The sequence below is a fragment of the Taudactylus pleione genome, unplaced genomic scaffold (genome assembly GCF_031769625.1).
Source record: "Taudactylus pleione unplaced genomic scaffold, aTauple2 ptg000077l, whole genome shotgun sequence".
NCBI classification, from domain to species: Eukaryota; Metazoa; Chordata; class Amphibia; order Anura; family Myobatrachidae; genus Taudactylus; species Taudactylus pleione.
In genome coordinates, this window is record NW_028284479.1 from 1,674,147 (window position 1) to 1,700,121 (window position 25,975).

The 25,975-nt window shown below is 40.2% G+C and overlaps 1 protein-coding gene across 1 annotated transcript in view; it reads left to right on the forward strand.

The window, feature by feature from the left end:
- The first annotated feature begins 6,494 nt into the window (after positions 1–6,494).
- The window catches only part of LOC148532415 (tyrosine 3-monooxygenase-like), a 54,670-nt gene continuing 35,189 nt past the window's right edge, over positions 6,495–25,975 (forward strand). The window contains exons 1-5 of the mRNA XM_088467867.1: positions 6,495–6,537; positions 6,648–6,934; positions 9,209–9,383; positions 18,181–18,269; positions 22,205–22,272. Coding sequence (XP_088323993.1) covers positions 6,722–6,934; positions 9,209–9,383; positions 18,181–18,269; positions 22,205–22,272 — 545 coding nt within the window. The 5' untranslated portion in view covers positions 6,495–6,537; positions 6,648–6,721. The remainder of the gene's footprint in view (positions 6,538–6,647; positions 6,935–9,208; positions 9,384–18,180; positions 18,270–22,204; positions 22,273–25,975) is intronic.

Below are 25,975 nucleotides of genomic sequence, written 5' to 3' on the forward strand. Positions count from 1 at the left end.
TTTTCTAACCCCAATCCTACTCCTCCCCTCCCGCAGTTTAACCCTAACCTTCCCCTTCTGCAGCCTAACCCTAACCTTCTCCTCCTGCAGTCTAAACATAACCATCGCCTCCCACAGTTTAACCCTAACCTTCCCCTTCTGCAGCCTAACCCTAACCTTCCCCTCCCACAGTCTAACCCTAACCTTCCCCTCCCACAGCCTAACCCTAACCTTCCCCTCCCATAGCCTAACCCTAACCTTCCCCTTCTGCAGCTGAACCCTAACCTTCCCCTCCCGCAGCCTAACCCTAACCATCCCCTCCCACAGTCTAACCCTAACCTTCTCCTCCTGCAACCTAATCATAACCTTCTCCTCCCCCAGCCTAACCATAACCTTCCCCTCCCACAGCCTAATCCTAACCTTCCCCTCCCAGAGCCTAACCCTAACCTTCCCCTCCCGCATCATAACCATAACTATTCCCTCCTGCATCCTAACCATAACTATCCCCTCCCGCATCCTAACCCTAACCTTCTCCTCCCGCAGCCAGCCTAACCCTAACCTTCTCCTCCCGCAGCCAGCCTAACCTTCCCCTCCCACAGCTTAACCTTAACCTTCCCTTCCTGCAGTCTAACCCTCCCTCTAGTGCTTAACCCTAAACATAACCCTAATACTTTCCACTGGAATCTGTTCAGATTGTGACCATCTGCATTCTGACAGTCGGGATCCTAACTACATCTCTCTGCTTGGTAATGTATGACCTCTTCTAAATTGTTTCTGCCATCTTGGTATGGGAACCAGTTTCTGCAGCCACTGATTTTATATCTGCCATAGCTTTTTGCAATTGTGAATGAAAAGTTTGAGAGATTTCACATCTGATAACAGACAAGCACTGTGACCTTCAGTCGCTGGTTATTAATATTTATATTCAGATTCTATTTTATTTTTCATGTAGAAGCCATTGATCTCAAGTCTTTTGATTCTTTTCTACAAAAGAAATGGGATAATATCAGAGATTCAGTGTTGTTCTTCTTGTTGGCATCTTTAGTGTATATCAATAGTAATATTTTTTGTTCTTATATACCATAAATTTGAATTTTCTATAATCTTTTATTCATACATATGACTGTTGCCTATATAGTTTATTGGCATCAGTTACTTTGGCATTCTATTCATTTTCCTAGATTCTGTAAAACCTCCTGCACACTGACTTGAGCAGAATTAGCCTTTATACATATAAAGAATCAGGCCCTATGTCTGGTATTGCCATCTAAGGTATATACTGTATATGGCCCCCTGGTGGTGTTGCAAGGAACAGAAAAACCTTGTAAAACTTTTCAATAGAGCCAAGTTAGAAAACCAATATGAATATTGCCTGGAGGATTACTGAGTAAAGTATTTGCAGAAATGTAAATCAGGCCACTTTAAACTTCTTCAGGTCCTTTTATTTCTCCTCATGAATGGAAGTGGATGAATAGAGCCAGGAAGGGAACTTGTTAATGAAAGTAGAGGGATTCACACATTCCACGTGCAGATTACGTCCGTATCTTTTTTATGCTTAAAACATCAAGGTCTATAGTTAAAAGAAGTAGAACAACTCACCTTTGTGGGACGGGCAGAGCTAGTCTGCAGCTGTAGTTATACCTTATATTGGATTAGTGGAATTGTATTGAAAATGTTTTGCATAAATTGTGCTGTAGTTACTGATACATTAAATAATGACTGGTGCCCACACTAAAGGCTATTCACCCACTCTATAGGAGCAGAAAAGCAAGCACTTAGTAGGCCTCAGAGCTCATGGGGTAGGTGTGCTTAGGGTATGCAGGATCTCTGGACCTCATTTACCAGATTGCAGTGGTCACTTGCTGTACCCAGTCAGGTATGGGCGGAAGTAAATTGTGTGCCAATTATAAATCTATTGCAGCTCCCTGTGGTGTAGGGAGGAGGAATGTAAAATAAATATTCCATATGGTATCTGAGATTTCCTAATGTTATAGATGTTTGCTGATCCCAAGAAGAGTCCTTTCCAGTTTTAACACTCTAAATGCATTGATTTTATGTAATGTCTAGAAATGCTGTTTCCATATGGTATGTTTTAACAACAGTATTTATTTTAAAGAGTTTTACTTTTTCCCATTTGGCCTTTGCAAAGCTATATCATGGTACTTGCTCTAAAATGAAAAGACTGAGTGGGAAATGTAATAGACAGCGAGGTGCAGGCATTGGCGTAATTCTGGCAAGTCTGCCAATATTTTAAATCAGCAATAATTTAAAGGCAGAACCAAGTGTAAAAGGCATGCCAATGCGTGCTTCTTGCAGTCTATTACATTCCCCCCTGAGTGCTAGTTAACTAGAACTAATTAATACAATATAAACAGGAGCACACTTGGGGGGCTTCCAGTTGCCTGTAAACCTCCATGAAGCCAACCCCATTCCTGGGCCGGAGCTTCTGAGTGACTCTACTTGGATCAAGTTACTTATTGTTCTGATGAACTTATCCCTTCCCTCATTGGATGCCTTTCTCTAATGCTAGCATTATAATACAGAGCATGTATGAACTGACGTGCTATCCCACATAAAAAAGGCATGGCCTAACCCTAAACCTAACCATAACCATGACGATAATGCAAATTAATACAGCAAAAATGTAGTGTCGACATTCAATTTGTTCAAATGTTAAATGTCACCATTATAAACATGCTGATATTTTAACTATATCGACATTTGTGAATGTCGTCATTTTCCTTGTCGACATACTGACTGTCAACATTTAGAACCTGTGGACATTTTAAATGTCAATATTTGGACCAGATAACTGCAGTGCAAGTTGGTTTTGCCATGGTGCACATTTACCTGCTCTTTCTGCACAGTTACCTGCTCTTTTCTGCTTTACTCCCACCTCACAATCAGGCCCTAGGTGTGTATGTTTCATTAGAAGTGCACACTCACAGAGTACACAACAGTCATTCTGAGAGAGCACCATGATATTTTGCATGTGACATAAGACATATGTTATGTGTTACTAGTGTGGCAGCATCACTACATCCCTGCTCTCCAAACATATGTGCAGACATCACAAGGAGTCATATAACACATTTCCTTTAAAGGCTTAGCAGAGATGAATGTAACAATCCAGAAGGTGGACACCTCATGGATTGCTGTCACTGCATGTCTTGCCATAATTATCATGCATGTGCTATACTATGTTTGCCCACTAACTTGTTGCTACAATTTTAACCAGCTATATCCTAACCTGTGTTACCTTAACTGTAGGCAGAATTATTACAATTTACAGAAGCACCCCTAACAGCAAAAATAGGCCACTATGACTGGTATAAAATTATTACTGTGACTGGAGTTGGGGCACGGAGTTAAGGCAATGCATTGATGCTGACACGTAATTAGCAGCCACTTACATCTGTCAGCAATTTCCTGTCTCTTAGTGATGAAGTGTGTCCCGACACACTTGTGTCACAAAGGAGTCACCGGGGAGGAGGAAGGGGCCGTACACTGTAGTCTTTAGCAAACAGTACGCTGCACAGCCTGATAAGAGGAGGGATCCAATCAGAACCCCCCCCCCCGGGGGCCTCACTCCCAAACGCTCACCCTAAAATAATTATTGCTACATAATGGTAGCACCCACTCTGGGTCTTATAATTACAATTGGTGTACTGCATGATAACAGTACATATATAAGCTGAGAGCTAACTTACCTTGGAGGTACCCCAAAAAACCTCCACATGGCACTATAAGGATCATTATTGCTACCATTATGTAGCAATAATTATTTTGGGGTGAGTGTTCTGGAGTGGGGCCCCCCGGGGGTTTCTGACTGGACCTTTCTCATGGCATCACCACTTAATTCACATAGAATACTTTTATCACTTCTCTATTTGTTTGTATATTATTTATGTCATTTTAATTATTTCTCATTTCATTAACACTTATTGATTTATCCTTACACATCTTTTCTTTACACTTCACTATCACCTTTTTCCTTTTTTCATGTGATGCCCTGGGGATGGCCCTTGGCTGGAATTTTTTTGGGGTGCCTTGCTTATCGGACGTGAACCCCTTAATGTTAGGGATGCCATTATAGAGGAGCCTTGACAATTGGCCTGGAGCTTATTCATATATTTGCAAATGTATGTAACTAATACCTCTGAATCTCTATTATCATGTAGGATTTAAGAAGTGTTTTTGCTGCAGTGTGCTGGTGGGCAAATCTGTTTTTTCTGTGTTCATTTTTCATTATTATAAATTATAATAGTAATAAAAAAATAAATTTAATAAACTATTTGTCAGGCTTTTCTTTCTATCATAGTGCTACAGACATGTACCATACAATTCCAAAAGACTATGAGACTATAATACTTTCTTTATCAAACAAAAAACTACCTATCAGTTGATGTCAGACTCCATTGCTATACCAGGTGAAGAAAGAAAAAAACATATCTACAGTAAAGACATATTGGCAGGGAAAAGGGTCAGCTTTATTTGATTATTTATTAAAATGATTATTGCCATATTGCCTGAATAATCCATTAAAAGGTGTGGATGGGGCCATTACCCACAACTCAAGGCTTAGATAGAGCCAACTGCCAGCCCATCACCAATAACTCAGTGCCTAGATGGAAGCCAAATGCCAGCTCATCTCCAACATCTTAATACCTAGCTTAGATCGTAGCTAACTGCCAAGCCATCACCAACAACTCAAGGTATCCAAACTCCCCTGCCAAGGACACACAAAAGACCCACCGGGTAGAATCAGCCTAAACTCGAGAATTGGCAGTGAGAGCATCTCAAGACAGCAAGATAACCACGGTTATCATTCTTTCCAGCAAAGCAATAAAGCAGAGGATCAAAATAAATGGGTGGTGGGTGGGATCTTACAAAGATGCAAGAGACCTCCCAACCAGGAAATCACTATTATATACAAGCAACTCAACTCCAAAACTCCATCCCTTAACTGTATTAGGACTACATAAATAAGAAAAAGAGGACATCCGTTAATTATTTATGTTGGCCCTTGCTCCTACTGTAAATGTATTCTGACACAGCCTAGTAGTTTAAATTCCGCCAGGCATGTGTATAATATGCCTGCTGTCTTCCTTCTGTTCTAAAATATGCGGAAATGGCTGTTTAAGGCAGAATTAACTTTTATTCAGATTTAGCACAAAGCAGGAAGGAGGAAGATACCAGACATATTTCCTGCTTGGATAACTTCGTAATAGGCAAGAAAATTGATCACACATTTACTGTACTGTATATGAAAAATGTTCATAAACACTTCTCTGGGTAATACATTAGTATTAGTGATTTAGTTGATGCACTGTACATAGTATATTACATTACATATATAAGCATAATAATGTTGCAGTGGACTGTCAGAGTAATGCTGTGTGTAGAAGATGTGCTTCCAATCACAACAGGCACAATATTGGATTTCAGGGCATTGTATTGTATGAAACGGCAATAAAATAGTCACTCATCCATGAAGACCATGAATAATGAATTTAATAAGTGTGTTTGTGTGTCTTTCCACAGTATGGGCTGGATTCTGGGTTGGACTCAGCTCTGTACAGTATAAGGCCGCAAATAGAGAGTTCTAGCACACTGCGCATTTGCAGAAGTGAACTTACGCTTTGAACAGATGTTGGCCGGATTTCTTGCATGAACTTAGTATTTCTGGGCAACCGGTGGCAACGCTGCGGTCGCACACAAGAGATCGTCTCATGGGAGTGTTGTGGATGTGTAGCTATACTTTGTACTGTTCTGAATCGCATGTACACCAATGGGAAGCCTGTCTCTGATGAATCTCTTGCACCCAGCATGGGGCAGGTGACAGTGCCGATATTAATGATGACGTAGCAGCTGTGGATGGGAAAACAGTGGGCTGTGCAGTTTCCCGCTGGAAGCACTATAGATACTCACATTAATAAATCTGTCTTCCGTGGCTTCCCGCAATTGCAGCCACTTTCTGTCCAACACAGTATCAGGCCCTATGTATCTGCATACACAATGGTATACAGCAAACACATTCTATCTAGCACTGGAATATCTACAATATACACTTCCCTAGAAAAAGACGTCTCTCTTAGATGACTGGATTCAGCTCATTGATCGTAGCCCTAAACTGATCTTTTAAGTAGATTCTTGAACCTGGGTAGAACAAAATGAAAATATATTATTAAATTCTATCATGGCACTTTAATATAAGCCATATCACGTAGAATAATTAGAATCATATATTAAATCAGTTAGTATATATGTTGCTAAATCCCTGTATTTAGCTGTAAAAATTATTACAGCCTATTGCCGAGTTACATTAATTATATTACACATAGTTTTCTACACAAATGGTTCCTCAGTTCTCATCATGTAAATTTCTAATGATGTTCCATGAAGAACATGATGTAAATGACAATATACATATGAATATTCATAGAATCCACAACTGAGGACCATATAAATTGCTGTAATAACTGACAGTAGAGCTTGTTCTAATCCATTGCACAAGGGTTTGGTGTTTCTCCATTAATTTAATACCAAACATAGCAGGTAAATACACTTACAATATGTATTATTTAACAGGATATTTCTTTGTTCTATTAACAAATATGTGTTAGCATAACAGTGTGGTCATCTGTTGTAAAATAAATATTTTCCAGGGAGACATATTATACAGTACTTTCCTGATCCAGTCTATTACATCATATCATTGTATACTGAGCTCAGCCCTGCCATGAAGTCTGAAGTGGGAGCCTCTCAGTGCAGACATCAGAGTCTTATTGAGGATGCTCGAAAGGATAATGAAGTGTCTGGTCTGATAGCACCAGAGTGCCTGGCTATAACTAATGGAGATCCTGATGAAGGCAGCAGCAACATCCTCAATTTCATTTTTACAATCAGGAACACCAGCAGCTCTCCACTTCCCACCATCCTCAAGGTGTTAGAGGTAAAGTAACCATAAACTAGATGCACACATTTCATATTTATGTAGACCTTTAAAGTAATACATTTCTGTTACTGCAAATTACCTCCAATATATATTTTGATAATGCAATATATAATGTTTCTTATGTAGATTGTTGTTTGATGACTTGTATTTTATATCACTTTGTCAATGACCAAGACCTTAAGATAAGGTGTTTGCATATTAGTGCTAAATACTGCTAGATATATTGCCTATCTATCTATCTATCTATCTATCTATCTATCTATCTATCTATCTATCTATCTATCTATCTATCTCAACGGTGCGGCACTCACAACTTGTAATAAAACTTCTGGATATGCAGTATTCCAACATTAGTGCCTTTATCGATAGTGCACTTTCATTAGGGAATACAGTACGTCTGCAGAATGTTTATTCCCAGCTCTGTATTACACATTTGTTCCATGTATTTGTGAAGGAACATGAGGCACTTGCTTCTAGATTTTGGTAGCGCCAAACTCCACCTGTGTTTAAATAACATGTTTATATTGTAACGTAACAAAAATACAGACAAATACAGAAAAGCAGCACTACCATAGAATTCTAATAATATTTTTGTGGTAATTCAGATACAGTGAGCAAAACTGGATTACAGAAAAAAATATACAATTTGGGATCCCAGATATCAGTACCACAACAGTTCTCCTGCAGGTTCCTCTTTATTTACTACTTTTCCAGGGTTAGTCACACTTGTGCTTTTTGAGGCTGAAAGTTATTTTGGTGATTCTTTTTTGTATCCTTACTTTTGTCTTGTTTTATACTTTTGTTTTGTTGGTTAGTTTTGTATCCCCAAGCAGTGTCTCTCCCAATGACCCCCCATTCCCTGACTATTTTTTTTTTAAGTAACCTTGAGAAATTAAAACCCAACATTTCCAATTGTTACACGTGTGCTTTGAAGTTTTTTGTTATTCTTTTTACATGTCTCCTAGTGATGTTTGCATTTTCTGCACTTGTGTACCTCTTGTTGTTTTAAAAAAAAGAGAATAAAATAAAATGTTCAATAGAAAAAATATTTTTAATAAAAAATACATAATTTTGTTAATTAAACATCATCTTTAAAATAATGCACCTGCTGTATCTAGAATAGATAGACACAATTACAAATATCACTACACAATTTGTATATATAGCTGTAAATAAATAAGTGTGTTATATTAGATCATAATTTTTTTTGCAGTCTCCTATAATGAACACAATATTATTCACTACAGGAAAATGAAACTTCAATCTACATTAATGTTATTTCAGCTGTAAAGTATCTTTTAATTAAACAGTCATATGGAAAAGGAGCACTTTATAGATGTGTAGAGCAACTTAATTGTCTGTACAAAACCAGTAAAAAGAACAAATGGACCGGAAAGCAGTTTCTGGAGATTCTATAGGGATCAAGGGCTTTTACCGGTAAAGATCTTTTCCAGCATGTTAGATTTTACAATAAATACAATTTCTTGTAGAAACAGATTAAACCATAATCTGGGTGATTGAAAGTAATCTACCAAATACCATTACGCATTTCTCCACAATCATATGTGTCATTAGAAGCTAATTGCTGGATTTTAATTGCTAAAAAGATGGTTCTGATAATTTTGCAAGGATCTTGTCTAGTATTTTTATATCTCCCATTATGAGTCATCAATTCCATGCATTGCCTATTCTGAACAGGGTAACCCTATGTAGTGCACCTTAAATGGCTGCCTCTTCTAGATCCTTCGTGGGTAGGATACATAAACCTTGTAACTGATGACCTAAAACAGCTGCCACACCTGTGTATTATCTTCATGGTTTCTGTTTTTAATGCAAATCTTAACTTCTGTATTACTATATGTTCATGGTTTATGTATTTTCTGAAAATCTAAACCTCTATAACATCTTCATACTATCTACTAAGTGCCTTGAGCCCCATTGGACAAATGATTATTATCAGTATTAATAAATGACACATTTTGGTTCCCTGTTTCTCAGTTACTGCAAAGTGATTATTACAGTGTATACCAGGCTGCTTTTTATGCTTTGAAACACAAGAAAATACAACAACACACAGTGTGGAACAACACTAATAAAAATAATACTGCTCATCCAAAAGTATGTCCCCCAAGTAAGGCAGAAAGTGTGATCAGGACGCAGTAGCAATAATATATAGTTAAAGTGTTTATTGCTATGTGAGACTATTGTCCACACAGATAATAAATATAATATACAATAACATTATAAAATATAAAAATTCACTTTTTTCAGAAACATGGGACTCTTATCTATCACATAGAGACTAGACCTGCTGGGAGGTCTACGAAGAAAGGAGAAGATCTGGAATGTTTTGTGAAATGTGCCATTATCAACCCTTCCATCAACACTCTAATAACCTCATTGAAGCGGGTGGCTGGTGATGTGAAAGTAGCCAGAAATAAAACATGTAAGTAAAGTTTACAATAGCACATTTTTAGGATGTAGTTATGGGATCCACTGTCACTATGTTGATAGTGATATTAAACCTAGAATGCAAAAAACTGAATGCGAGCTGGAGAAGCGAAAATTGAGGTGGAGTCCATAATCATCACTTTACATCATTTTTATATGTTTAAACATTGATTTTGTTGAACGTATCAATAAATCTAAAGGATTAATCTTATTGACCATTTACATTTTTATTCCTGTGAATGAGTGGGTAGGGTCCCCAGTGCATTGCTTTGCCCAGAGCCTACAGCCTTGGTCAGGTTCCAGACTGTGCACTTGAAATATACATTGTCACTCTATTAGAGGGTCAGTTATCTGCTGGAGCAGGACAGCAGATTAACATAGGTGCTTTGTTCACTTCTATAGAAACTACACCAAGATTCGCCCTCCTGCTAATCAAAGTAGATGGTTATGACATACCCCTGTCCTCTCCTCTTGTTGGCTGTGGGCTTTAGCATTATGGACACCATTCTTGCCGTTGATTGGAATGCCATTGTAACTCTGTATTTATTCACTAACCTACAATTAAGTCATCCCAGTGGTAAGAGCTTAGATACAGTATCTGATTTTTTTTTTTACAATGGCCTATATTTGCCTTTACTAGCCTTAACGCTGTTCTCATTGAGTTTTAGACACTGGTCGGTCAGTACCTGGGTCCCCATCACATGTACAGTATATAAATGTGGTGCATATAGACAAGATTATACTGCATTCCCAAGACTACAGAGTATTCACTATAGTCTTTGCTGTTATCAATCTGGTGCACTATACTGCATGAACTCTCTAATAGCAAGCCAAGCCTCTAAGGTGACTGGCCACATACCCTCCAGTGGCTGACCCTTAAGATTGGACCACTACCACTGCATTCCTCCTTCATGCCCCAGTACAACACTGACATGCTACTTAAAACATGTTTACCGAAGCTGCACTACAACATTAAGGGCCGGATTAAATTAGCAGCGATAAAATTAAAACTTAACATCGGAGAAGGTTTTGCACTATTGGCCAGTTTTGGCACTATAATTTTGCGTCTTTTGGCAATGCGTGCTCCCATTTTTTGCCCTATCCTATTACATATGTGCGAAAACTGTGCATGGCGAAAAGTACAGCACATTTTGGGAAAATCAGCCTGTACCCCATAACAAGCCTAACTGACATAGGAAATCAATATAGATGTGTATCAATAACCCTAATAAATGTATTTTGAGTTCTTAACTTGTGTCAATCGGCTGTTATATGCATATTTGTGTAAGTGTTGAAATATGATAAAAAGCACTATTTATTGTAAATAATAATTGCTGTAGTTAAATTAGGGGAATATTAAAATGGGTGCTAGTATAATTTTGTGTCTATAAAGTGCAGCTTTAAAAAATGTTAAAAATACACCTGCTGCAGCCACCTGCAATCCTAAATACACCTGCCCCATCCATACAGCACCCCAGAATACCTGACCCAGGACTTTAAACCCATTTTCCAACACTTTCAATTTTCACCCCAAAAATTACATGTCATTATTAGAGGGAATCAAGCTATTTAAAAAATAATTTTTGCCTAATTAGTCATTAGGGGGAGTTATGAACCAAGGGCCTGATTCAGACCCGCTCGCGAGCGTATAGCACTTGTAAGCGGGTCGATGATGGCCCAGTGTGCATGCAGGGTGTGCGCCACGCGCGTGCGCAAGCGCCGTAGCGAGTGAGAACTTCACTCACTCCGGAGCTTGCAACTAAACGGGGCGGCTGTTGATGTTGATCGACAGCTCGCCCCGTTTTGTAGGCGGGTGGGGGGGATGGCTGCACAAACGGAGGCATTCCCGAAGGAATGCCTGCCGTTTGTGGGCGGCCCTACTGACATCACTCTTGATGTCAGTAGTGGACTTCCTGCTCTATTAGAGCAGGAAGTCCACTCGGCATTGCGAGTGCTGAGACTCTACCTTAGGGTCTACTCGCAATGCCGATGGTCGCAATGCCGATAGTCACCATCACCAGGCCGCTCACACAAGCTGTGGATGATCACCCACAGCTGTGCGAGCGACCGGAGGCCGAAACTTTAAAAAATAAAAACACCATGAGTCAGAGCGAGCGCACGCAAACAGCGTGTGCCTCTGAATCAGGGCCCAAGTCCCCACATTTTTAACCAAAAATAGGGATTTTGCATATATTTTCACCTGTTCTGAGATGGTGAAAAGTTTTAGCTGTTTTTTGTCTATAGAGTTTTAGCACATGCTATAACTCCGGGAATAGGATTGCACGATACACATTTAGGTGCGAAAAAAATCGCACACGTGAAAACATATTGCGAAATTGCGGCATTTCGTGTCTAACTGAATTACCCTCTAAAAATGCTGCTTTGCCAGCATCTTTACAGTTGTAATAGTGATTCTTTTAACATGTTGTAAGTAGCAGATAACCTTCTCGACATGCCGGCACATGCATTCTGGAATCAACCTTGTCACTGTCGACATAGTGACAGTCAGTCCGGCATTATCTGTTGTTGGATTTTTGTAGTAAGTGGACCTTCATTCACCTGACATGTAGCCTTCCTCTCATTAACATAATCCTATTTGTGAACAGGTCACCATCTCCACATGGTTAGTATACTCATATGAATACTTTGTGAGACTGTAAGGATTCCAATGATCTAATAAACTACAGCTATTGGAACCCACCTGCAAATAAAAAAAGAAACACAGACAAATATCCACATGCTCACTGCTTGCTGTCAGCCAGTTAAAAAGACAAATTAGAGCTGCCTTCTATTTGTAAAGAGAGTGCCGAAGTCTTAGTTACATACATTTGCAAAAATATTATAAGTCGCTCACCACTTCAAGGTGCTTCTACTAAAAAGGATGTCCTGTTCCCATGTTAATCTAGTAATATAAAGTCAACTATTTATCCCTTACTGCCCAGGAACAACACAGAGCAATACAACTAGTAAGGGCGCGGACTAGAGGTGAGGGTTGGGAAACTCACTCTATCTTGACATCAAGTGCACATGAGTTACTGGGAGAGGAAAACAGTTCAGCACTCAATGAGCCTGTGCCCAATGAATAGCAAGCAGAGCCGCTGAGTAGGAGACAAAAACAATGAGCACTGGAAGCAAGTATAGTGCTAGGGACAAACATGATGAAGGAGGGCCTTGCCCATGGTAAGAGAAGTGGTGATCAGTTGGAGGGCGAGCTGGAGAAAAGCGAAGGACAGCAGAGGAGAGAAGAATGGAGATTTAGGAGGAGGAATGCTAGGCTTTAATCCATAGGTAATATTTGAGTGCTTGATTGAAGCTGGCAAAACTGTATGAATTGGCAAGAGAGTGAGTTTCAGAGGAGTGTCGCAGAATGGGAGACATCCTGGAGGTGGGCATGTGAGTAGGTAACCAGGGTAAAGTGGAGGCAGCAATTAGAGGAATGAGCGAATTGAGGAGGAGGAAATGTGGACAGAAATGAGGTTGGAGATTTATTAGGGGAAGAGTAAGTGCTTTCTAAGAGGGGTCCAGGAGTTTTGAGTAGAATGGGTGGCCAGTGAAGCTGGTTGCAAAAGGAAAAGGAAAACAGGAAGAAGGAGGTGCACTAGTGTCCCACCAATTGTACCCTGAATACAAAACGGCAGCTATCACAGTGGGCTCTTCATCCCACATTAAACAATAAAATAGATACAATTAGGAGTGGGTGCGCCATATAGAATTCAGTAAAAAAAATGTATTGTACAATAAATATACTATATTCCTGTAATGAGATATTAATACTCATCAGCTAAAAACTGCTAATTACCAGATAACAAGCCTGAGAATAATGCTGTTGACAATATCTCGCAACGTCCAAATTATATCAAGAGGGAAAAGTCCAACATAGGCCCTCATTCAGAGCCGTACGCTCTGAGCAGAGCGCACGCTCTGAATGAGGGCCGCCCTCCATAAAAATGGAGCGTCCTCCTGGACGCTCGTATAGCTGTGGGTCACCACCCACAGGCTATACGAGCGTGCAGTTTGATGGGCGCGATGGTCTTGACCATCGCGACCATTGAAACTGCGAGCCGGAGCCTGCGGTTGAGGTTTTCAACCGCAAGCTCCGGAGTGATTTTGGCTCTATCAGAGCCAAAATCACTCCCACTGACATCACTAGTGATGTCAGTGGGCCGGCTTCTGACGGGAGGCGTTCCCGTGGGAACGCCCCCGTCAGGGAGGCATGCCCCCGGCACGCCCACCAAAGGGGGCATGCTGTCAATCAACATCGACAGCACGCCCCCTTTGATCAGACACAACGAGCTAAGGACTTTCCTTCGCTCGTCGCGTCTGGCGCATGCGCACGACGGAGCTCCCTCCGTTGTGCGCATGCTCAGTGCAGAACATCGACCCACTTGCGAGCGGACAGCCGCTCGCGAGTGGGTCTGAATCAGGGCCATAGAGCGGTTAGAAATGTAAATGAGACTTATATCAGTATTCATGATAGGTTAAAGTGGGGAAAGGCGAGTTAGGGCCCAGAGGGGAGGAGGTTACTATAGTCCAGGTGAGTGCATGGATAAAGGTTTTGGTGACATCATGGGTGACAAAGAGCCTGGGCTTAGAATTGGTGTGGAGATACAAACAGCAGGAATGAAATTTAAATTGAATGTATAGAGTCAAGGTTCGGGAGACAGTTGACAATGGGAATGGCCAAGAAGGAGATGTTGTTGACAGAAAGCGATAGAGGGAGGAAAAGGATAGTGCTCTTGAATAAGGGAAGACATGTGTTCTGTTTTGTGCATGTTTAGTTTGAGAAAAGGGGGGCCCTAGACTGCACACCCTGAAAATATATGTAATGGGAGGTGCTACCTATGGAGACTATTGTTGCAAACATACAAAAAAGATTTACAGATGCACAACTCCAACATTACTCATTATATATAATACATTTTGCAATAGCATTTTGCAAATAATAAAAGAGGTTTTGGCATAATCATGGCCATGGTTATGGGCCTACCCACCGTGCCCAGGTAACCTCTGAGGGTAGGTCCCTAACATACTGGGGTTGAAATCCAGAGCGCAGGACACCCCCAAACCAGCCCAGCTGAGCCACCCCAGGGCATCGCTCCAATAAGGAAAGGTGGAGTGTAAAAAGGTGTAGAATAGATAAGAGCAGCTGCTGCTGCATGTAGGGAGGTGAGAAATAAAGATGTGAAAATAATACATATATATTAAACAAACAATGGAAGTGCTAAAAGTGAAAGAAAAGAAAATAATGCGATGCCCTGAAGCAGCCCAACCAAAGCAATCCAGGGGACCCATGCCCCAAAAATCAACCCATAGCTGCACTACAGTATAAACATTTTTAGGACTTATCTAGATTGTGCCTCTTGTTAAAGTGCAGTCAAAATGCCAGATCCCTGCTTAAAACCAATTAGGGACAGGTGGGAAGGGGTGCTAGCCTAGATTGAAGGCGTCTCATACCTTCAAGTGTGCATAAGAACACACTAAATATAATATGTGGAAAAGGGGGGCCCTAGACTGCACACCCTAAAAAATATATGTAATGGGAGGTGCTACCTATGGAGGCTATTGTTGCAAACATACAAAAAAGATTTACAGATGCACAACTCCAACATTACTCATTATATATAATACATTTTGCAATAGCATTTTGCAAATAATAAAAGAGGTTTTGGCATAATCATGGCCATGGTTATGGGCCTACCCACCGCACCCAGGTAACCTCTGAGGGTAGCTCCCTAACATACTGGGGTTGAACTCAAACAGGGCTCTGACATTTTGACTGCACTTTAACAAGAGGCACAATATAGGTAAGTCCTAAAAATGTTTATTCTGTAGTGCAGCTATGGGTTGATTTTTGGGGCATGGGTCCCCTGGATTGCTTTTGTTGGGCTGCTTCAGGGCATCGCATTATTTTCTTTTCTTTCACTTTTAGGACTTCCATTGTTTGTTTAATATATATGTATTATTTTCACATCTTTATTTCTCACCTCCCTACATGCAGCAGCAGCTGCTCTTATCTATTCTACACCTTTTTACACTCCACCTTTCCTTATTGGAGTGATGCCCTGGGGTGGCTCAGTTGGGCTGGTTTGTGGGTGTCCTGCGCTCTGGATTTCAACCCCAGTATGTTAGGGACCTACCCTCAGAGATTACCTGGGCACGGTGGGTAGGCCCATAACCATGGCCATGATTATGCCAAAACCTCTTTTATTATTTGCAAAATGCTATTGCAAAATGTATTATATATAATGAGTAATGTTGGAGTTGTGCATCTGTAAATCTTTTTGTTAGTTTGAGAAAACACTGGGACATCCTGGATGGGAAGTTAGAAAGGCAGCTAGAGACCCAAGCAAAGACTGAGGGAGAGAGGTCAGGGAAGGATAGATAAATTTGAGTGCCATCACAATACAGGTGGTATTGGAAACCAAAGATCTGATAATTTTTCCTAGGGAGAAGTTGAAAAAAGAGAAGAGTAGGAGCTCGAGTACAGAGCCTTGGAGAATGCCAACATGTAGAAGAAGGGGGAAGAAGTGGAGCTAGAGATAGATAGAGATAGAATAGGAATGGTTAGTGCTGTAAGAGGTAACCAATGAGAGGACTGATCTATGGAGACCAATGGAAAGAAGCGTTTCAAGGAGAAGTGAGTGTCTGGCAGTGTCACAGTCAACAGATAAATTGAAAAGGATGAAAATAGGAGTATTGACAGTTGACAATGAGAACGTCATTGGTGACATTTGTAAGGGCAGTTTCCGTAGAGTTGCAGGGACAGAGACCAGTTCAACAAGAGTCAAGAAGTGAGTGGGAAATGCTATTATTCATGGTTTAAGTGATTCAAAATTCTTGGAACATTGAGATAAGGGCATTGTATCTATCAAAGGCATATTTAATGCAGGGGACACTATGCTCTTCTTTCAGAGTCTTCTCTAAGACTCTACTTACCATATTACCAGTTTTTTGTGTACCTCCAAGCACGTCATTAAGTAATGATGTTTACAAACAAAAGCCCGACTTAACCAGTCTTCTGACAGTTTGGACACTTCACTACATTTCTTGTGGAATAACAAATATAAAACTATTAGTATAAATATTTACTTGACCATAATATACAGGCCCAGGACAACAAACACCTTCTAATTTAAATTGGAAGACATTTACTCCTTCATTAGATTCCTCGCTACACTAAATATTACAACTGCCATGTCAGGGTGACAAACAGAGTATCTATATCACAAGCACAGATGGGGCAGTTTGCTCAGAATTAATCCTGTAAATGTTTGAAATGTGGACGGGAAAATGCTTCCAACACAATTATTTTGGGAATAAACTTGTTTATACAGATCTCCTTTGGTCTATACATTCCAAAGGCCATTTGCAATGCTTTGCTGCAATGTTAATAAATGGGTTCTATTTTTTTTTACCTAAAAATGAGTTTGATATGAGACCAATACTGATTGTTATACTAATGGTATCTAAGAGAGTGATACTTTGTAAGTGGGTTACTCCCATATCTCCATTTCTCCACAAAGTCAAAATATTAGAAGCCTTGTACTTTGAACATACCAGACATTAACAGAGTTTAAAATTATATAAGATATGGGGAATCTACATTCAAACATTGTCTACAGAAACATATGAAACATTATGAAGCTTATATAGACAACTTGGAGATGATTAATGTCCTAGAGATTTCACCCTTACCACTGCAGTGTGAGGGAAGGTGGATTGTACTGTGTGATTAACTTTATAACTATATACTGGTGTGTATGGTGTATAGCTCATGCACTAAATACTCAAGTCATATAACATAGGGTTGGGTAATATTGAGGACGATACCAAAACATATGCTGTAAATTTGTACCATTCCATATAGATATTAGAAGCCCATATAAAAAGTCATTTTAGCAATAAGAATTGACACATGAAATACAAAGATGCCCCCTGTTGATAATATATGGGAGAAATTCTTCAAAGGGTTTGTAGTATGTAATCTATTATATATTTTATATGTAATCTGCTGGTCTGATGATTTCTAATCACACAAAGCCCAGATGGTGGCTCCTAACATGTATGAAATAAAGGAGGTAAAGCACAGGATAATACCTTCTGCTGCATGAGGTAAAAGATAAAGGATATAACAGAAAAGACAACTCCACCCAGTGAATGAATATAGATAGGTGCAATTCAAGTAAGGCAATGTGACTGCTCCCATTGGGAATGTACTCACTGGATTATCTTTGGAATGAAGTTTGTAGTGAATACCACCATGCCAGGTACATTCGACAGTGCTCCAGGTCAAGGCAGCATAAATACTTAGCTGTGACAGGATAAAACTGAAGATACTGTAAATCTCTGTGAGACTATGCCTTACTGTTTCAGTTATATCATCTGGATATTTCTGGGAACAATATCTGTATCTTGCTTCTGACAATCTGAGATGGCAACTTGGTTGGTGGAAGAATGGCTTGTGCACATAAGAAAGCATTATGTTTCTGCAGTTTGTCTTTGGTGAATAAGTGGATAAAAGATGCACATTGATTCACTTATCTCACTCATTGGTTTATATAACCTCCTTAAATTATATGTTAAAAGCAATGAAGGTACTTAGTATATGAAATCAGGGCAGAGGCTGGGTTCTCCATGTTGATGCTTATTGCATATAACTCCAGTTTCAGAAAACCCATTACATAACTACACATTGATTTAAGAGGGAAAATTAGATTGTTGAATAACTGGGGGCAGATTTTTTAACAGATATGATCTATTCCATAAATAGGTTTTATTATGTGCCCAAACAGTGTCTTCATTTCCAAGAAAAGTCCAAGACCTGGACATGTGCCGGAACCTAATTGTTAAATTTGAACCAAATTTTGATCAAGATCATCCTGTAAGTATGGAAATAATATCTTGTGACATGGACACAACACTAAAACAGTAATTGTTGTAAAATGTATTTAATATAGAGGTCTACTTATAATTCAAACAAGGGCTGTACCAAATTAGGATCAAATATATGTCCATCAATGTTATTGGCCTTTCAATGTTCTGTTAATATATAGCTGTTTATTTTATCATTTATTCACATAGAACCATCATATTATGCAGAGCTTTATAATTGGGAACAAATACAGTTAATAAAATACAGTCATTAAAACTAGACTGAGTATTATCAGGTACACAAAGTGATAGGAGCTCCCTGCTGGCACTCTTACAAACTAACATAGCACAGGAGGTTAATGGTCACGTATTGCATACAGGTCCAGACACACTGCAATGGAAAAGTACTTTTGAGACTTTGGGGTAGATGTACTAAGCCTTAGAGAGAGATAAAGTACCAACCAATCAGCTCCTAACTGTCATTTTTCAAACACAACCTGTGACAGTTAGGAGCTGGTTGGACAGTTACAGTAGGAGCTGATTGTTTGGTACTTTATCTCTCCCTGAGGCTTATGTTTTCCAGTCAAAGAGCAATGTTTCTTTGAGTATAGGATGTGAGAATATATGTAAGTTTTGTGTGAATTGTGAGGGGTTGTAATCAAGTAGGCTAATTTGATAAGCTTGTCTGAAAAAAAATAGTTTTTGACTTTTTATTGACTTTTATTGACTTTTTAAAGCCTGAGAGGCAAGGGTAAACATTTGCTGTTATGGCGCATATCCACTACATGATAAAAATGAACGATTGAACGATAACGACATCGTTATCATTCAATCGTTCATTAATCGTGCAGTGATTATGCCGGCAACGACCAGCGATGTGTGCTCCTGCTGGTCATTGTCGGCATCGGTCATCGCCTGAACATGCATGCCAAGCTGACGGTAACATCAGGTTGTGCATGTTCGGGGATTAGGAAGGGGGCCTGCACTGAACGACATATGTCGTTATCGTTCTTTCATAGTGTAGTGGATATGCACCTTTAGTGGGATGGCACTGCACACAGTGGGAACAGTACATGTGTATTTTGGAAATGTTTCTTAGCTGTATATTACAGGATTGGAAAAAGATTGGATGTGGGGAACAAAAGACATTTCTAAGTCCAGGAGGACTGCTAGGTAGCTAGCTTGAGGGGTAGGGTTTATTATCATATTGCCAGCTAACATAGGAATACTGGGTACGGAGCTTCATTCCTGAAAGGAATGTTAGTAGCTTTGTTTTGAGTTTGATTTTGAGGTGACATGCTAGATAATATGGCAAAAAGGTATTCTGTAATATGGATACAGATGGCAAAATATCCTGATAGGATAGATAGATTTGGGTATAATCTGTATATACACTTGCCACCCAGAACCCAATTCAAATTAAATGACTCATACTACAAAATGACTCTCCATGATCTCTCTGTTGCATTTCACACTGTTGCCCTATCCTGAGGCGCTGTCCTAGGCTTTCAGATCTTTTCTCTATATGCCACTTCAAATGGAAATTGAATAAACTCCTTTGCATTTCAGTATCATATCTAATATTATTAATGCTGATTTCTAAGCCCATAGTGTTCCGCAGAGCCAGACAGTCCAGAAAACAGAACATATATAAAATAGGGACTGAAAGATAAGCAAAATAAATGTAAAACATGAGAGCAAAGGGTAGGGAGGACCTTGCTCAAAAGACATCTTACAATCTAATTGGAAAGAACCACGGCTGGAACAGGAGAAGCGAGTGTGGCTCTGAGTGGAGATTGGGATAGTTAGTTTGTCTGTGCCCAGTGTAAATGACTTCCTTTAGATCCAATACATATGGTCCTACAGATTCATTACATACACTTTCTGTGTGAGCACTTTAGCCATATCCAGAACAGTTAATATTTTGTTCACTAGACACTTACAGGCACTTCAACAGTTTTCATATGTAATAAACCGGCAAAGAGGGTTTTTTCAGTTTTTTCATGTAAATCACCACTCATGCCAAAATGTATTTCAGTCAGGCTGCAGAACATTTGATGGCCCCAGTTATACATACACTTAAAACTAATAAGACACTCTGCTCATCACAACCAAATATGTAGGGAAGCCGCGATGCTAAGCCCTTTGGCTCACATATTACTGTGCAAATCAAGTATTATATAATTTTCTCAGACAGATCATTTACATAGAAATTAGGATGTTTTACATCCACTGCTGTCAGATCTGGTACCAAGAAAATGTCATCTAGTGAAGCACTGAGAGATTATTTCCCTGGGTGGGGATGTGCTAAGTAACTAACACCATATGGCAGGAAACATAGCCTGTTCCCATGTATGCACGGACTGCTCTATTCAGGCTGGGGGAGTTACAGCAATGATTAAACATGCTTTCACCACTATAACATCACCAATGATGATTAGATTTCATGCCTTGAATAGACTTTTTCCTCAGCTAATTACAATAAATGATAGTTCCTCTTTGTAAATAACATTTACAAATATGTTATTTTTATGGCCCATTCAATAGAATTATATAGACAATTTGTCCTACCATATTATAATTACTTCACATTAAAACCTGATAATATAATCTTGGATTAAGTAATGTTGTAAAAATGTATTGGAATTAATTAAATGTTTTGCATTTCTAAGGTAAAAATATCACATATATTATAATATATTTATAGGTTTCTGTATAGTGAAATTACTCTCATCTTCTAATACTTCAGTGCAAAGTGCTTAGCAAAATAATCTCCCTTGTGTGTGGATTTCCTACCCCTTTATACTTAATTTCTTTACAAAAATCTGGAAGTCCATAGTGTGAGACTTTGATTTAACAGGCAGGCAAAGTTTAACATTCATGCAGATAAAAAAACAATAGGCGACTTTAGACAACACAGTCTGCCAATAGTTAGAAAGAAAGGCTACTCCTAGTTATGCTAAGGCTTTAGTATCTCATTCAGAGTGCCATATATTGTTTATCTTGCACACTGTAACCTATGTAGCCATGTAGTGCGCCCAAGATGGCTGCCTCACCTAGTACTCTTGTAGATACAATGAACAATGCATGGATCTGCTAATTTTGTAAGAAAAATGATCTTATTTTAGTATTCCGTGTGATCTAGTCCAGGCATTGTCTATTATGCCCATTGTAACCTATGTAGTGCATCCCAGGATGGCTGTCTTGCCTGGTATCTTTGTGCGCAGGATAAATTACCCTTGGAACGTATGACCTAAAATGACTGACTCATCTCTCTATTATGTTCATGGTTTTCTGCAAATCTAATCCTCTGTTTTATGTTCATAGTTTCTGTATTTTCTGTAAAGCTAAACCTCTGTATTTTGTTCATGAATTGTATAAAGCGCATTGAGGGCCTGATTCAGACCCGGTCACAAGCGCTGAGCACTCAGAACCGGGTCGATGGTGGCCCAGAGCGCATGTGCACGACGGAGCCGGCTCCGTCGTGTGCATGTTCGAGACCCGGATAGCGAAGGGCAAACCGTCGCTCCGGGTCTCGCTCCAAAGGGGGAGTGCTGTCGATGTTGAGTGACAGCACGCCCCCTTTGGTGGGCAGGACGGGGGGGGTGGCTGCCCAGATGGAGGCGTTCCCATGAGAACGCCTACCATCTGGGGGCAGCCCCACTGACATCACAAGTGATGTCAGTGGGAGAGCTTTCTACCACAAGGGTCTCGTTGCAAGCCCGATGGCAGCGATGGTCTTGACCATTGCGACCATCTTCCTGGCCGCTCGCTATAACTGTGGGTGGTCAAAAAATAAGACCGGCCCTGATTCAGAGCGAGCGCTCTGTCAGAGCGACCGGGTCTGAATCAGGGCCTGAGTCTTTTTGGAGAAAAGCACAAATTAGTATTAAAATACTGGTTATGTGTGAGGTATGTAATCTCTTCTATATTTTTCTACAACAGGGATACGGTGACCAGGAGTACAAGAAGCGAAGAGCGTATTTTGCAGAGCTGGCTTATATGTATAGAGAGTAAGTTATTAAAAATTGGGTTTCCTAAAGAGTCATGACATGTAACACCTGTAATTCAAATGACATTGTAGTGCCAATGATTCCACAGAGGGATTGCTTAAATCTCTCTGATATGTGAGTAGCCATAGTACAGATCACTAGTGTTACATTTCTGTTTAGCTTAATAATAATAATTTTTTAACTTTTGAACTTAAACATTGTAGATGAACATATTTGACACTACATAGCAAAATCATCATTAATCTTGGCTTTCCTCATTCAGATAGTATTATTGAACCCTGTGGCACCTTATGCAGTAAAAATAATAATAACAACATCAAATATAATGAAAGTTTACTAAATATGTTGCTTTAGCTTTATTGCATACCTTTGTTCCTGATTCTAGGTCACACACAATGCCGATGTATATGGAGTAAATGATTGACACATGCACAAATTCCCTAAACACTTGTGAGAAGCATGCGCTACACTTTGTGTATGCACAGAGGTACAGTAGCATGGCGTGTGAAATGTATTGGAAATGTAATGGGTGATTACTAGGTGGTGGCTATTCATGCATGCAGATGCACCATCTAATGGGCATGTATGCGAGTGTCGCAGGTGTGTTGCTGAACTGATTGCGAATTCATACGCTTAATCACTTACCTTGGAGCCCATACTCTGACAAAGAATCTGTACCTAGCAAGGGGCTGAAGCAATTTTTTAATGGTGCGAACGATGGTTGAAAATAGTGTGTGTACTGTTGGCGGTGGTATGGCAGAGTAACAATACACACCATCAGATTTTCTAATTACAAGGCAGTCCAATGCTTAACCAGTGGGGTGGTTTAATCAGCAGTAATCTGGATGTACAGTCACACTCACAGTTTGTTATGTAGCAGAATATATAGGCACAAGACAGTGACTGTACTGTGGTAGCAGAGCAGGATACAAGTGGTGACAACCGGTATGTAATGTAATAATGGCAGGGTCTTACAGAGCCAAGTGGAATACTTCTGTGTTCCACTGTGGTGCTGTAACACAGTGGCAAGATGGCGCCGCGCATACACAGAAGACAAAACAGTGGGCATCTTGGTTAGGGAATGAGATCTCCCAGACTGAACCAAAATGGAGACTGCACAGTAGCACTGTCACAGTTCCGCTACAAGGGATTCCTCAGTTGCAGGATTGGGAGCCGGGGAGGTTAGGGTGGCTAGGAAGCAACTGTTAGTGTGACAGTAATAATGTTCTCTTTATTGGTCAAACCCAGGTGTTGACTCGACCTGACCAGAGGCACGGACTCAAAGCCACTTGGTGGTCTTCACCAGTGACCCCTCCTATTGGGATTTGGGTTTTGCCGCACCGAGTGAACAGTTGGCAGCCCTCTGGTCAGATACCTGGGAGTGACAAGGAGACAGAGAGATGACACTTGAAATAAGATGACTGAGAGCCTGCGTACACAGTGTAATGATATGGAGCGGAAATGAGTACGCAGGATAATGAATGCAGAGAATACTGTGAGTTTGTACACTGGACTACAATAAAGAGAACTGGAAACGTGAGAACACTGGAGATCCCTGCAAGGGCGTGCACTAGAGAGTATCTCTGGTGATCCAGACACAGAACTGGCATAGACGAGTGGCACTCGAGGGAGAAATTTACTAAAAGTCGATTTGCAGGTCGATTTGAGGAGTGATTTAGCTCTTCTCAAATCGAATGCAGTGAAAATAGTTTTTTCACTACATTTACTATTCAATTTGTTTTGTGATTTGCTAAATATATTCGATTTGAGTCGGTTTTGAACAGTGATTTGCTGTTCGATTTGGCATGTTCATGTACAAATCGAACGGCAAATCACACTTCAAAACGAACTGCAAATCCCCGACACGTTAGAACTACTTCATGCTTTCACTTTCAGCATGAGCAGTTCGTTTTCACACAGACACATGCAGACGTCAGTGAGATGCCTGCATGTATCTTCCTAGAAAAAGTGACTAAATAGTTAAAATTTAAATAAAAAAAACGTGAGGTTCCCCCCCCCCCAAAACAGAACCAGATCCGGACTGCTGAAACCCAGGTCTGGTTGATGAAGTACAGGGAAAAAATTATGTAGGGTGTCCCTGTACTCAGTACAACCAGCACTGGGCTATGGGAAGCAGGGTTGGTTCTGGATTTACAGGGAAAAATTTGCGTAGGGTCTCCCTGTAAATTAAAGAACCAGCCCTGGACCCTTTCTAATGGGGACTGATGCCACAGCCAGGGGAGCTCTATCACTGGGCCCCCCAGCTGCAGCATCAGCCCTGACCGCTAGTCAGCCCAGACCAGGGATCCCTGGGGAGTTGGAGACACCATCAAAAAAAGGGGTCCCCTCTCCAGGGCACCCCTGGCCTAGGCTGGTAGCCCGGGGCTATCCCCACCACCCCGCATGCTGGTACTTGGAGAGCCACAAGTACCAGCATGTGGGGCATTAAGGGCCCACTGGGACCTGTAGTTCACCTGTAAAGAAATGTTGAAAGAAACACACACAGTATAAGTTTAATACATACATACATACACACTCACACATACTCACCTGTATTACCTCCAGCGGCCCCCTTGTCAGTAGGCATCCATGGGTTAAAATAAGAAAACAAAAAACCGGACCATCGCACTAAGGAATAATCATTCTAACCAGAATGATTATTCCTTCCCGAATGAAGCGCACAGATGCGGCTTCCTCCTTTGAAGCTCAGTGTCTGTGCATTCATTGGCTGAGAGAGGTCAGGTACCGCCTCTCAGCCAATGAACGGCTCCTCCATTGTACTCAATGGTGGGAGCCACAGGGTAACTAAAGTTTCATATATTTATATACATACGTGGATCACTGACATCATTTGTTATCTTGGCCAATTTTGGGCCTAATTTTGTATTTATATGTATATGTCTGTACTTGTACCTACATGTTGTCCATTTTTCCTCCTTTTGTAGGATAAATTTTAACTTTTTCTATTAAAGGTTATTTTTTAATCTAATTGGTAGAACTTGTGCCCCAAACAAAGAGAGTACTTGCTTTCCCTTTTTTCTCCATATATTTTTTACTCTTCTGGATGCACCTCCATCTCCCTGTTTATTTTGAGGTTTTTCACCTCTAATACTGATTAGTTATCTGTGGAGTATTTCTACCTTTGTACGTAACTCTTATATTTACTGATTTACTGGTACCAGTGCTTAGGGTATCCCCTTTTCCCTTTCCCTACATTTTTCTCTATTCTATTGGGGATTTGAGGTTCGATTTGATGTCCGATTTTGAGGTCGATGTCATATCGAATGATAGTAAATAAGGGTTTTGTGTGTTTGGGTATGTAAAAGTACCAATGTTTTTCTGATGGTCGATTTGAGGCCGTTTTGACTCAAAATTCGATTTGAAGTCCGATTTTTACATTCGATTTGGCCTTTACATTCGATTTGACCAAAAAGCAAAATCGTATACAAACAAATGAAAATCGCACCTCAAATCACTCAAAATGCCAACTCGACCTAGTAAATTTATCCCCTGGAGTCAGTACTCGTATGCTGTACTGAGTACACATGTTGATGACCCAGACGCAGGACTGGTGCAGGAGAATAGCACTAGGAGTCACTACACAGATGCTGTACTGAGTACACATGCTGGTGATCCAGACACAGATTAGAACTGAAGTTTATAACTAGAGTTTCAGTACACAGACAGGTTCTGAAGTAATCAC